Source organism: Corythoichthys intestinalis, chromosome 14 (assembly GCF_030265065.1).
Source record: "Corythoichthys intestinalis isolate RoL2023-P3 chromosome 14, ASM3026506v1, whole genome shotgun sequence".
NCBI lineage: Eukaryota > Metazoa > Chordata > Actinopteri > Syngnathiformes > Syngnathidae > Corythoichthys > Corythoichthys intestinalis.
In genome coordinates this window covers 26,617,110-26,632,215 of record NC_080408.1, presented here as the reverse complement: position 1 = coordinate 26,632,215, position 15,106 = coordinate 26,617,110, and the positions used below count along the sequence as shown (strand labels likewise).

At 36.9% G+C, this 15,106-nt stretch overlaps 2 protein-coding genes across 5 annotated transcripts in view; one reads left to right on the top strand and one right to left on the bottom strand.

Moving 5' to 3' along the window:
- Positions 1-840: 840 nt before the first annotated feature.
- Positions 841-14,494, bottom strand: odr4 (odr-4 GPCR localization factor homolog). Of its 3 annotated transcripts, none has more exons than XM_057856500.1 (14): positions 14,437-14,494; positions 13,904-14,007; positions 12,679-12,795; positions 12,421-12,513; positions 11,662-11,771; positions 11,547-11,583; positions 11,287-11,430; positions 11,114-11,209; positions 10,761-10,808; positions 10,447-10,569; positions 10,251-10,365; positions 5,567-5,770; positions 2,842-2,895; positions 841-1,520 (listed from the first exon to the last, which is right to left on the bottom strand). In XM_057856500.1, the coding sequence occupies exons 2-14, from the start codon at positions 14,000-14,002 to the stop codon at positions 1,450-1,452; spliced, it is 1,311 nt and encodes a 436-aa protein (XP_057712483.1). In that variant the 5' UTR covers positions 14,003-14,007; positions 14,437-14,494; the 3' UTR covers positions 841-1,449. The 3 variants fall into 3 exon arrangements, with proteins under 3 accessions (XP_057712483.1, XP_057712482.1, XP_057712484.1); XM_057856499.1 differs by having other exon boundaries at positions 14,331-14,444; XM_057856501.1 differs by lacking the exon at positions 14,437-14,494 and adding an exon at positions 14,277-14,418.
- Positions 14,495-14,752: 258 nt separating this feature from the next.
- Positions 14,753-15,106, top strand: part of LOC130930083 (nucleoprotein TPR-like) — a 40,555-nt gene continuing 40,201 nt past the window's right edge. For both annotated transcript variants that reach the window (XM_057857798.1, XM_057857797.1), the window contains exon 1: positions 14,753-15,020. In XM_057857798.1, coding sequence (XP_057713781.1) covers positions 14,870-15,020 — 151 coding nt within the window. In that variant the 5' untranslated portion in view covers positions 14,753-14,869. The remainder of the gene's footprint in view (positions 15,021-15,106) is intronic.

The following is a 15,106-nucleotide window of genomic DNA, read 5'->3' as shown; positions in this document are numbered from 1 at the left end:
GGATTGGCAGTACTGGAGTATTACAACGACTGACTGCCTCAACTAGAACGCCTTGATATATTAGTGATTGAATGACCAGTTCAATTACTGCTACAGCAGCAGGTGCCAATTTATATTGTTTTACTCTGGGCAATCTCGAATACGGTTTTAGAGTCACAACATGTGGAGGTGCTGACCTGACATGTCCAACATGATTTTCACGCTTAGCCCATACTTGAGAGAGAACCTGAGAAAGTTCCAAAGATGGCCCGAAGTGTGCAGGTACAAGGGGTCACAAACGTGCTTGGTTTAAGATTGATTCAATGGGCTGCAGAATTAATAACTCTTCTGCCACTTGTGAGACACACTGATTAAGCTCAGCGCCACTCATGTTTCTTATCTGCCCAAATACTGTTGTTTTTGTTGCATTCTATTGTTTTGACCCACCCGCTCATTGTCATCAAAACTTAAGTGCAGGAGTGCGCTCTCCTCGTTTAAAATTTGCTTTAGTCATTTTTCACAAAAATACGCACGCCACCAGTGTTATCACAACAAACTGCTTACATTCAAATTATTCAGAATTATCAATGAATGATTCAGCCATTGTTTCATGATTCACAGATGAAATTCCAGGCCGCATTTTAGACATTAATGCAGCGTACATTGGAAAGAGTTTGTCATCTTTTAAAAGTGTGTCAATGAGCATATTCATCAATCATATTAAAGCCAGGTAAGGTCCAGCAATATGCACACAATTTGATGTTATGCAATGAATAGTTTTCCTTCTTTTTTGTTTTACGTTGATTTTAATGCTGATGATGATGATGTTGATGATGACAAATGACAATAAATTCAATTAAAAAAAAAAAAAAAATCCTTTCTTCAGGAATTGACAAAAGAAGTCCATCTTGTGAGCAGTGGATAGAGGTATGTAATATGCATGATTCAAGAATCTCCCCCTCAGCATAGACTAGGGAAGGTGAGAAAAGGAATATTTTCCCTCACACATACCAGTCTTTTTGCTTAAGAAAAGATTCTGTCCGTGGCGCCAACTGTTGTGGAATTTTCGCTTGATTGAATCTCTCATATCTCAAAAGTATGTCTTCCATTATTATGGTAACTATGGGTCCTGTATTGGGCCATGAAGACAAGGTCACTTCATCTGGAGTCACAGCTGCAAACCGGTCAAAACAGGTTCGGAACAAAGCTAATATGATTGGGATCCCGCTGAAGGACATTCGCAGTCGGATCCGAGGTCAGAATGTTTAGGGTTAGGGTTGGAGAATCAAGTTATGAAGGTGTTAAAAATAATTACAAATTGTTTTGTCATACAGGGCAGTCATATTGTCACTTAGACTTTTGTGTGTAAAAACTTGTTAAAAGAGAACAAGCAACTGTACTACTGTACTAAGTCATAATATTGAATCATTTGAATTTGATGTAAAAGTACTTTATTTTGGTGTGCATGCGTCAAAAATCACTGAGATAGAGAATTGAGGCAGCAGTGGCAAGTAGGGCAACAACAGTGGCCATGGCAACACCTAAACACAAAAAAGCATTATCAGACAAGTGCAAGAAAAATCATTGTTATGCACAATGGATGGCAAAATGAAGAACATGTTTCTACGCTTATATCATTACAATATTAGGGCTGTCAAACGATTAAAATTTCTAATCGAGTTAATTACAGCTTAAAAATTAATTAATCGTAATTAATCGCAATTCAAACCATCTCTAAAATATGCCATATTTTTATGTAAATTATTGTTGGAATGGAAAGATAAGACACATGACGGATATATACATACAACATACTGTACATCAGTACTGTATTTGTTTATTGTAACAATAAATCCACAAATGGCATTATTAACATTCTTTCTGTTAAAGTGATCCACGGATAGAAAGACTTGTAGTTCTTAAACGATAAATGTTATAGTTACAAGTTATAGTAATTTTATATTAAAACCCCTCTTCATGTTTTCGTTTTAATAAAATTTGTAAAATTTTCAATCAAAAGTAGAGTTAATATAGTAATAAGAATAAAAATAGAGTGAAAAGTTTTACGTGTATTTTGCATAGCTAAATTGATATGGAATGCCAGTTTATTTAGCATTGTTGTTTAACTGTGTGTCAGAATAGGGCCTCATTACTATAGACTGAAGTGCTTTTCTTTTTGAGAACATTATTTTTTTTTGAGAGATAGGAATATTATTTGTGTTGTGCTTTCACTAAACGATACTTATGTTTGTTGTGAAGGAGAAGCTTATGCCAATAAACGGCGCGCCTGTGTCCACTCGCCTTTACTGTATAACATATACAGTGGGGAGAACAAGTATTTGATACACTGCCAAAACCCATTGGCAGTGTATCAAATACTTGTTCTCACCACTGTATCTGTACATATCTTACCCAAAATAAAACAAGAGACACATGATTGCCACTAAAAGAAAGAAAACTTACCGGACTATGTGTGGAGCACAAATAGAAATTTGCATTGCATTGTGAATACAGCATAAAGGTCTCACAACTACTGATTCTCCCACGTTTAGAAGACATAACATGAGTATGGAACGGCGCTGCCCCCAAGCGGCCGGTGGCATTCTCTTCACTCTTAATGTCCATAAACGGCCTCATTGTAATGTTTGAGGCAATATGCCAGTGGGTGCGTTAATTGTGTCAAATATTTTAACGTGATTAATTAAAAAAATTAATTAACGCCCGTTAACGCGATAATTATGACAGCCCTATACAATATGAAACAATTTATGAATAGTAATTATATTTATAATAATAAATAATAACATAACACCGTTAAAAAGAAACACATGCAAGAAAATATACAGTAGCTGCTGACTTTACCCATGTAGTTGTTCCTCCTGGGCTCTTGTACTTCAACATTTTCTGCAGTGGATTCTGGAAACACAACACAATATTTTAAACTGACAATGTAATAAAGTATGATGTAACTTACTTTAAAGAGACCCTTGTGAGATGTTGCAAAATAAATAATCACATTCATGAAGTATTGTGCAACAGCAAATTAGGAATGTTCTAATTTGGTTTCCCAAAGGGAAAAATGTCTTGCTTCAAAAGTCACCAAAAATCTTGGGAGGGCGAACTACTCATTATCTGGCATATTTCACAAGACTTTGGCTCAGCAAGCATGGATTAACCGCACAAGTATGTTTTGCTTTTTACGTTTTTGGTGTTTGTTTATATGCAATGCCCTTTTCGAAAGCTTTCTGTGACGACAAAGAAGAAACTGGTTCTTATCGCAACGCAGGAAAATGGTATACTATTATGAAAGAGATGACTTGATTTACATATAAAATAATTAAGGAATGTACAAGGCTGTGTTTAATGTAAAACGATTCAGTTTCAAAGAATATAATTAGTGTATTCTGACATTAAATCCCAGAAAAGATTGTATATACTGTATAAATAGTTTATATATTTAGGACTACCTCTCTTTAAAGGTTTTATGATAGATGGTGACAGGCTATTCCATTCTAAATGGAAAAAAAAAAGTTTGAAATCAGTATATATGGCGGAAAACACAGACAAGACTGAAATAGCAGTTTCTGCTCTTGCACTCCTCTTTAAAAGAAACTGCTGTATTCTAAGCCAAAACAACTGTTGTGTTTGACAAAACAATATCTATATGCTGCCATAGCAGATTCATGGCGCATTAAGCCCCCAAACTATTTTTAATTTGTCCGTTTTACCCTGGAAACCCCCATTTACAGACGTCGCGCAACCGCTTGTTTCAACCCAGCCATAAAACGAAGGTAATTATAGTTATTTTTCAAAATGTCTGTCATTTTTAGCTTAGAATCATTATTTGATGTCTAATATTTCGTAAAAAAAAAAAAAAAAAAAAAAAAACTCGCATATTTTAAACTTTTAAACAAATTACGTCACAATGAAAAAAATGGCGTCTGCAAAAAAGTCACAGTTATCTACCTCAAAACTATCGCTTAATTGTATTTTTTTTGTTATTGTCACATTTTCTCCGATATGTTAGATGATAAATAATGGATCTAAACAAAGAAACATTGACAAAAAAAAAAAAAAAACGTTTAAAAGGGTAAATATATGAAAAAGAAGATCTCGACCACTCCTTGATGTCTGCTATTTCTGCATTGCGACCCTTGTTATATTACCGTGTTTCGCCCAGAAAATCCTCAAAAAAATCCAGCTGTGGCCATTCGGAGCTGTGGCTTGACACTCAGTGATACATGCTACATGGAGTTTTTGGATCGAAACAAGGTGAGGATTTTACAGTTTTAAAAAAAAATAATAATTTTTAAACGCCCTCCTGTTCAAAAATTTTCTTCCCCCAGAAAATTGAGATTTTAAGCTTTCCAATGATGTATCACACATGCATATGGGACATGTTTGAGTTTGGCATAATTGGGGGTCTCAGAGCGGAACTTCAAGTCACCTGAGTGTTTTCCGCCATATACATTTTTTAACATAACATGTGTTAGGATCACTTTTACAGTTATTTAGTCCATTAAAAATAATGTATTTTAAATCAATATTTTGTTAATCTTTATACAAAAATATTTGAGGGAATGTTTAAATTTCAAGCATACGCTTTGCATAAAATTTGAAACAGAAAATTGAAAATTTTATTTACTGTATTGGCCCGAACATAAAACGGCGTTTTTTGCATTGAAATAAGACTGAAAAAGTGGAAGTAGTCTTATATTCAGGGTCTAGACATTATACCCATTCACGGCGCTAGATGGCGCCAGATATCATTGAAGCAAATGCTGAACATGAGGAGTAATGTTCATGACAGATCTCAGCAACTCTCAAGTTTAACTAGTTTGCATTATTTAATTGCAATGTTTTTCCTTATTCAGATTTGTTTAAAGACTACAGTTACAGTTAGACCTCACTTTAATGGTTAATACAGTTATTTCAATATTATTTTTTTTTATCACAGTACATTGGTTTGTTTACATTTCAAAAACCAGAAGCCATTCATTTACGAATGTGAAGAGAAAAAGCATGTTATAATCATTTGTTTCAGATGTACTGTAATTATTTTCTGTATAAAAATTAATTTGGTGTTCAAAAAGTCTTTTTTCAAACTTGAGTCTTGAAAAAGAGGGGGTCGTCTTATAATCAGGGCCGTCTTATATTCGGGCCAAAACGGTAATTCCTAAAACATCACTCAACTACTACTATTACAGACTACAGTTAGGCAACACTGATCATACTACGGTATATTCAGAGATTTCCCATGAGCCACCAAATCCACAGAGTTGAATCAAGGCAACTGAACTTTCTTGTTTGTTAGACATTACCTTGACCTGAATGACTGAGATTACACACAGCGATACATGACCCAAAGAGTTTTATATCCCTCTTCATGTCTATCTAATTGATTTTTCAGGGTTGTTAAACGTACCAAATAAAAAGCACCCTCCACAGTCCAAAAACGTACTGTGTTATATCCTTTGACAATTTTGGTTTTTCAGGCCAACCAATAGGTTTCTCCAACACCAACAAGCTTCTTTACATCCCTCCTTACATTACCACAGTACCACAATCCAAAAGTATAGTTCCCTACCTGCTGGTTCTTTACATTCTATAATCTCAGCAGCAATTTCCTGCTTGGTATCCAAGTCTTGATCAGATGAATCGATGTCTAACATTTCTTTCAGCCTATCAATGACTTCAGTTGGGTCCTCGTCATTGAACTGGTAGTCACAAACACACAGACTCCCACTCAATCTTGCAGGACAAAAGACACGGTGAGGAAGGCAGAATTGCTCTGGAACACATCATCAATTAGAGTACATTAAGGCTCGGAATAGTTAATGAGACTTGTACTGTATAGTACAAGCTTCCAGTCTTGGAAGCGGCATTACATTTCATAGAGATCTGTGTAGCGGACGGTTAATGATGGAGTTTAACTTTGAAATGTCATAAAGTAACAGTTTTGGAGTTTTTGTTTGTATGCACAAAACATGTCAGTGGCACCTTACAGGTGGAAGGTACTATTAATAATCTTGCTGAATCAAAGGAAGGGTTAGGGCTTACTTTGGGGGTACACACACACAAACGTACATACGCACGCACCCATATACAAATTTATCATTTCAATTTACAAACTACATAATGTGAAAGTGGCTTCAACTTGTTTTTTAAATTCAGGACTGTACAATACAAATGTAATTAAGCCACTTTTATGGAATATCTGAGTACATTCAGTAATATTCAGTGCATATTACAGGACTTAGGTACAGTGCCTTGCAAAAGTATTCGGCCCCCTTGAACCTTGCAACCTTTCGCCGCATTTCAGGTTTCAAACATAAAGATATAAAATTTTAATTTTTTGTCAAGAATCAACAACAAGTAGGACACAATCGTGAAGTGGAACAAAATTTATTGGATAATTTAAACTTTTTTAACAAATAAAAAACTGAAAAGTGGGGCGTGCAATATTATTCGGCCCCCTTGCGTTAATACTTTGTAGCGCCACCTTTTGCTCCAATTACAGCTGCAAGTCGCTTGGGGTATGTTTCTATCAGTTTTGCACATCGAGAGACTGACATTCTTGCCCGTTCTTCCTTGCAAAACAGCTCGAGCTCAGTGGGGTTGGATGGAGAGTGTTTGTGAACAGCAGTCTTCAGCTCTTTCCACAGATTCTCGATTGGATTCAGGTCTGGACTTTGACTTGGCCATTCTAACACCTGGATACGTTTATTTTTGAACCATTCCATTGTAGATTTGGCTTTATGTTTTGGAACATTGTCCTGTTGGAAGACAAATTTCCGTCCCAGTCTCAGGTCTTGTGCAGATACCAACAGGTTTTCTTTCAGAATGTTCCTGTATTTGGCTGCATCCATCTTCCCGTCAATTTTAAACATCTTCCCTGTCCCTGCTGAAGAAAAGCAGGCCCAAACCATGATGCTGCCACCACCATGTTTGACAGTGGGGATGGTGTGTTCAGGGTGATGGGCTGTGTTGCTTTTACGCCAAACATATCGTTTTGCATTGTGGCCAAAAAGTTCAATTTTGGTTTCATCTGACCAGAGCACCTTCTTCCACATGTTTGGTGTGTCTCCCAGGTGGCTTGTGGCAAACTTTAAACGAGACTTTTTATGGATATCTTTGAGAAATGGCTTTCTTCTTGCCACTCTTCCATAAAGGCCAGATTTGTGCAGTGTACGACTGATTGTTGTCCTATGGACAGACTCTCCCACCTCAGCTGTAGATCTCTGCAGTTCAGCCAGAGTGATCATGGGCCTCTTGGCTGCATCTCTGATCAGTTTTCTCCTTGTTTGAGAAGAAAGTTTGGAAGGACGGCCGGGTCTTGGTAGATTTGCAGTGGTCTGATGCTCCTTCCATTTCAATATGATGGCTTGCACAGTGTTCCTTGAGATGTTTAAAGCTTGGGAAATCTTTTTGTATCCAAATCCGGCTTTAAACTTCTCCACAACAGTATCTCGGACCTGCCTGGTGTGTTCCTTGGTTTTCATAATGCTTTCTGCACTTTAAACAGAACCCTGAGACTATCACAGAGCAGGTGCATTTATACGGAGACTTGATTACACACAGGTGGATTCTATTTATCATCATCGGTCATTTAGAACAACATTGGATCATTCAAAGATCCTCACTGAACTTCTGGAGTGAGTTTGCTGCACTGAAAGTAAAGGGGCCGAATAATATTGCACGCCCCACTTTTCAGTTTTTTATTTGTTAAAAAAGTTTAAATTATCCAATAAATGTTATTCCACTTCACGATTGTGTCCCATTTGTTGTTGATTCTTGACAAAAAAATTACATTTCATATCTTTATGTTTGAAGCCTGAAATGTGGCGAAAGGTTGCAAGATTCAAGGGGGCCGAATACTTTTGCAAGGCACTGTATAATTAGATCTTTGGTATTTCGGTACACGCAAGAATTTTTAAGTCAAATTGTACATGTATTTTAAGCATTAACATGTTTGTATAGGTAGAATCGAGTATTTTTTGAGATGGCAGTTGGTATAAAAAAAAAAAAGGACAATTACTGATGTGACAACATGTAAGTGACAACTCTTTGAATACTGTTGCTAGCTCAAAAGCAGTATATACACCATCCTGTAAATCGTTCTAAAATAATGTCCTTCAAATCCCAAGAGTTCTATGAGCTACAGTAAATGTCAGCAGTCAAAATATTGGGAGTCTACCACAAAGTATTTGTTGTTGTTCTTATAATTTCATGAGTTCCCTAATTACGATGTTAAATCATAGCGTAATGTGACAATGTCCCGAGCAGACAGAGGTCAAAGTCAGAGAATTGGCTAACTGTAGTTTGTATACACGGCAATATTTAACTACTGTACTGCTATTAACTGGTGAACTCTGCTCTTGGGGTTAAACATGCATTTTCTTGTAAACAATATCATAAAAAATATGTAATATACATTGATATATGAACTGATAATAAAAAGCATTAAATACATTTATGAAAATAATCTAATTAGGGATGTCCCGATCGCATATTTTTGCACCAGCGTCCGAGTCACCAGGTTTTGAGAATATGCCGATACAGAGTCCTGATCCGATACCGGAAAAAAAAAAGTCTTTTTTTTTTTCATATATATTTTGAACAAAAATTCCAAAAATGTTACAGTACGGTACTGCTTACAGTACTTCTGCTTTTTCCAGGGGTGTTGCGGAGTGTAAAACATATTTATTTTTGTTTCTTTTGGCAATGCCATTGTATTTCTGGTAGGGGTGTAACGGTACACAAAAATCTCGGTTCGGTACGTACCTCGGTTTTGATGTCACGGTTCGGTTCATTTTCGGTACAGTAAGTAAACAAAATGCAAAATATAAATGTGCTAGTTGTTAATTACACACTTTTGTGCTTTCAACAATAGGAACATTAGCCTATACAAAGCTAGAATTCTGCTCAAAAAGTAGCGGGTATTTAAAGATAATAATCCAACAACAATTTGCCTTTCAGACCCCACGTATTGGTCAGCTTTCTTTCTGAAAGCAAGAAGAAAAAAGAAGTCCTGTGCTAAAGAGAAAAGCAATCCCAATGACAAAGATTTTAACATGTATTTTACAAATGAAATGCCTCAATTTTTTTTCTCATGAACGGTTTTCAAAAGCTTTATTGGTGGATTTTCTCAAGTTAAAGCGCCACACATAAATTAATAAACTTCAATGTGTAAGCAGGATCTATATATTATTCTTATTATTTAAATACAGGTGTTTTAGCTCATTCCAATTTCTTTTATTTTAATAGGCTATTATTTATTTTACTGTGTGTTTGTATTTTACAAATGTGATGTAGTATTCTTTTATATTGTATATTTCATGTTGTATAACTTTAGTTCCTATGTGAATATTAGTTCCTACTTGTTTTGTTGTGGTAGGAGGGTTTTGTATTGAATATGGGGCAGCGTGGGTTATTATTATAGCGGAGAAGACAATTGTAAATCAACAAAGACAAATCAAATGCGCCCCGATCTACCACTCAAGAGATCTGATGGACTAGTGGGTTACGATTGCATATTAGTTTGAAGATCGACCGGATCCACCGTATTTTTAGACAAGTGACTTCCGGTCTGCTAGCGAGTTGTATGGACGCAGGAGGGCCATGTCTCGCGTCAAATAATAAAGTCTGCCGTTGTTTTCGCGTGCATCGCGTTGAGCCGCTTCTGGGACGAAACACGCGGTCGCACTGCGACTGGTGTGCATTCGCTGATTAACTTTAACGGCCGGATTTCACTGCGTTCTCGCGTCGGCCACGTTGCTGCGCCGTTGACGTTTCTTACTGTCCTACCGTGTTGGTCCTCATTACAGTAGGGAAGACGGAGTAAATATAATCTTCACAAAGAAACTGTAACCCGATTGACTCACAGCCTCGAAAAGTAAGGGTTACATTACGTCAGAAACTCGTTCGGTACGCCCCCGTTCCGAACCGAACGCCAAGTACCGAAACGGTTCAATACGAATACATGTACCGTTACACCCTTAATTTCTGGATTATTTTGTTACATTTTCCCCATTTTTTTCCATGTATAATTATTATTATTTCTTTATTTATTTATCTATTTTATTTTTTTCAAATTAAAAGCCCGATCCTCTGAAAAATGGCCTGATGGGTCCGATTTTCAATCATGTGATCGGATCGGGAACATCCCTGCCAATAACATTAGTAATATAAAGAAATTTATGAAAACTCAACACTTAAAAGAGTTTTGGTTGATGGACAATGTGAAATATGCTGAAGGTGTGCGGGAGTACCTGTTCCATTTTTGTCTCTGCTAACTCCGTCACTCTCATTTTCTGTAGCTAGAAGGTCATCAAGCAGCATCTGAACTCTTGTCACCATCGTAGCGACAACATCCCTTTTTAGGAACTGTATGAATATTTCATTTTTTTTTTACAACAAAATGGACAACTTTTCTCATCAATAACCAACTACTGTAATAGAGGCTACCTTCTCAGCCAGTTTGGCCTTTGGTTTGTTGTTGTGTACGTAAGCTCGGCCATGGATGGCTCCTCTGAGTGACAAGCTCCCTCCACATTTCTGTACCACATCTGTTAAGCTGTGTTGTTGATCCTGCCATAGAAAAAGATCATGCCTTGATTATCTAACCAGCTAAACTGTGAAGGAGCATTTTGCGATGTCAGAGCTACACTTTGCACGTCATATGTTTATTAAGCCCAAGTAAGAAACAAGAGAACTTTTAATTCTTGTCATAGTCATTCCATTTTATTGTGTTAAAGGTTAATAGTGTGTTTGTATCTTACCGGAGTGAGTAGCAGTTGAACAGCGAGTTTCTGTCTCACATTCCTCTTCTGCAAAATGTTAACACAAAATTTAGAATACAGTTAATGACAACCCCCCGATCTTTGTATACTATGCATGTTTTGAGGTAGAGGTAAATAATCTTGCACTGATGACCCGAAACGTTGACTCTAATACACTTTTCAAAATAAAAGACATTTCCAACAGTGTGTCTGGGTGGACACCTCAATTTGAAACCTAAGACTAAATACTCACTCAACATGACCCATTTAACTTTTTTTTCATGTTTAAGAGTGATTGTAGCTACAGCACATGAAGTAGTTAATCAAACACCTTCTCGGAATGTTCATACAACCTGTCCTGCTATGAGTTCTGCATCATCAGGCAACTGTACGCCATCAATCAAACAGACCGCATTCTCTATCTGGTGTGTCCATTGTTTTAGTCCATCCTTAAACACAGAAAGTACTCTGAGTGTATATATATATGGACAATGTAAGAAGACCAATTTAGAGTCAGCACACATACCTTAAGACACTTATCCATGCTCTTTGAACAGGCTTTGTTGTCCGGTAGAGGAACAAATAAGTCCACATTTAAAAAACAACTCATCATGGACCAGGAGGAACACACACTTGACTGATACTTCCAGTCAGCAGGCTTGGCCAAACTCTGGAAGAAGGTTCAACAAGCCTTGAGTGCCATTACAGTTACATTCTGTAGATTTAATTTTTCATCTCTGTTCCATTCAATATATAGGCATAATGCCGATAAATTTGAGGACTTACTTTGGGATCTTTTGTATCAAATGTTCTGCAGCTAATTCTGGATGATGGATTAAAGATGTAAACAAATAACTTTCTTTTCAGCACTATCTAGAAAGACAGCAGTGCCAAAGGATACTTTCGGGATTTCGGGTTGATTTGCAGCGTGAGGCAGTCCGTGACTTCATCATTGTCGTCAAAGTTCCACAGATGTTCAGAAGATATCAGTGACTGCACTGCAAATACCAGCTTCACACAAACACAAATGCGCCTTCATTAAACATTAATGAATGAAGAATAGTTTGAAAATAAGTTTGTAGGAATTAGAAAAGGACAGTGAGAAGTGTCAGGGGGCTTTGAGACATTTAATTGAATCACACGACGAAGAATGTTCAACAATCAGTCTCAGTTGTCTTCATGTTTTATGTCATCATATGTAGGGTTTACAATAAACACATTTGTGGTACGCTAGATACACGTTCTCCTAAAAACAGTATTTCATATGAATCAGATGAGTGGTTTGACACCATTTACCTGTTTATCTACAGTATGAGTAAACTGAATACAGGAACACAAACTCTTGTTGTGTACATTGAAGGAAGATTAATTCATTCAAATAAACTTATTTCAACTGTAATGCCTGTACATAACCTGATACAGTACATCCGCAATCTAATGCGATTTGAATGCAGGGATTAGTTCATTTATATTACCGGGAATTCAAAAGTTAAAATTGCAACGATTACTATGGACAATGGTAAATAACCTTAGTAATTGTTACATTCTAGCATAGGTTCTGATTAAAACAAAAATATATGGACATGTATGTTTTGACATTGAGACAGTGTTTGTTGCAAAATCTTGGCTTTGATGTTAGAGAAGTATAAATGCAACTCACTTGACGAAGTGAGGCTAATGTTTCCTTGGCATCAACGTCAGTGATGATAAAAACTCCTAAAACAGATAAGCCCCCAGGTAACATTCTGGAAACCTGCGAAAAAAACAATACAGAAGAAACACCGATACCTGTATGTCCATACTTGTTACTACGAATGGATTTTCATGTACAACTAATTTTCTAGGAATTTCTTGGCTAACACAAATTTATAAGTATCAAGACAACATGAGTAGGGGATGGTTCCTTCATATTTCCTACCTGTCGGGCGTGCTCACTGATCCATTCCTTGTCCAGACCCTTTCCTACACCAACAAGTGGCTCATCTCTTGAAGGTGTTCGACATGCCATGACTACGAAATCCCTCTGAGGTGAGTTCTGAAATGTGCAGGATATTTTTAATTTTATAATCATGTAAAGTTACTAATATATGTAGAACTATTTATTATCTGATTCATATTTGTGACCAGTAATATCAATAATAATACATTTTGTTTATACAGCCCTTTTACTGATGCTCAGACGCTTTACAGTTGAAAACAAAGAAAAGGTGCACACAACGAAAGCAGCACAAAACAATAGAGAAAAGAATTATAAATTGAAGGCTGGTTTAAAATGGTGAGTTTTTTACAATTATTTGAATATATGAAGATTTTAACAGGTGTGGATAGGTTTAGGGAGTGAGTTCCAAAGGGAAGGGGCAGCAACGGAGAAGGCTCTGTCCCCACAAGTTCTGCGTGTTATTTGTGGGGGCAGTGCGAGAATGTTTCCATTATATGAGCGGAGGTGGCGGGAGGGGATGTGGGTACAGAGAAGGTCTGTGATGTAAGGAGGGGCAAAGTTATTGAGTGCTTTGTATGTGAGAAGGATGCTTTTGAACTATATCCTGTGTGAGATGGGAAGCCAGTGCATTTGTTGAGGATGAGGGTAATGTGATTCCTATAGGGGGTGCGGGTGAGAAGGCGTGCAGCAGAGTTCTGGATATATTGTAGTTTATTGAGGATTTTAGATTGAGAACCGAAAAGAATGCTGTTACAGTAATCAAGTCTGAAGGTGATGAATGCATGGATGAAGGTTTTATGCAGCAGAGAGGGACAAAGATGGCGATGTTCTTGAGGTGGAAGAAGGCAGTTCTGGTGATGTGGTTGATGTGCAGGTCAAATCTAAGTTTATTGTCCAAAATGATACCTAGCTTGCAGGAGTGTGTTGAGAGAGGGAGTGCGCAATTGTTGATAGTAAAGGAAAATTGACTGTCTTTGATGTAAGCTGCAGGGTCGATGATGATTATGTCCGATTTGTTACTGTTAAATTGAAGATAGTTTGCTTACATCCAGGATTTAATTTCACTGAGTGTAAGTGACGTGTAAGTCCTCTTTTTTAATGGGCATTAATTATCTATAACTTTCGCTGACAGATGTTTTCCGGCTTAATGCATACAAACATCTGACCTGGCTCTCAAGCAACTCCATAACAGATGTTAACTTACCTGTCCAATGACAAGGCCTGTGACAATATCCGATTGCTGTTCACATAGTTTGGAGAGATACATTTCCACACTATCGTCTACTATGTAACCACGGCCCATGTCGCCTGCATGAAAATGGGACATAAAATATCTCTTAATTATCATTCATCGAGAGTCTACTGAACGGCGTGGGAAACGGGAGACGTGGCAAAACAGAAAACAAACTAGAAAACATCGGGCACTTTGAATTTTTCATTAATTCAAGGCACATATACATGTTGTAACAGCTTTATGATGAACGTAAAATTAGATATAATATTTTACGGTACTTTATCTACCATACTTCAATCAAGTAATTTTAGCTAAAGATATGTCCGCTGAAACTAGCCATTACCGAAATGACGTAAGGACTCAAAAGAGAAAAAACAACGAAAAGTATAAAATATACCCCCAGAAGCAAGACACTCTCGAAAATAGCAATTCAAATGCAAGTATTTGGACCACTTATTTAACACGTAGAGTCAGCTTATCAGAGGAACAAAAACTGTATTTACCACAATCCTTCACGCGTAAGACTTCCGTCGCGTATCTCTGTCGTAATACTTCCGTCTAGATATGTGGTATTTTTGCAATCGTTTAATTCCGTTTTGATTTTTCAAAATAATAGCTGCCATAAATAGTAAACATATATTGCCGTTCTCATTGTATTGAAAACAGTAAGACGAGTTTACTTACTAATATTGCGTATTTTTTGATGAACAATAAAGGTAAAGACAAAAACAACATACCACTTTAATTTGAATCTCAGAGGTGATACTTACGTTTATTTTGAAGTGCAATGTTCTTTCTGCTGTTGTATGTTAGAAATTTGAAGTTCTCACAGATGAGCGTATCTGATACTTTTCAACTTCAAGAGTCGACGCAGCACGTTATTTCATGAGGACTGGGTTTATTATATTCTTAGACATTTTGCAAGGGTAACTGGAGATGGCGGCCGTCCTGCTGCAGGTTCTGGAGCGGACGGAGTTGAACAAGCTCCCTAAAGGTGTCCAAAATAAGCTGGAGAAGTTTGTATCGGAGCTACAGAATGCTAATGAGGCACTCTTGACCCAACAGGAGCGATTCAAAGCGAACAGTGGTGCGTGAATGCATTTAGTTGAGAAGTTGTTTGTTTCATTTTTTTTATTCATCGTAGAAAAACTTAATGAACTTAGTAAATACAGC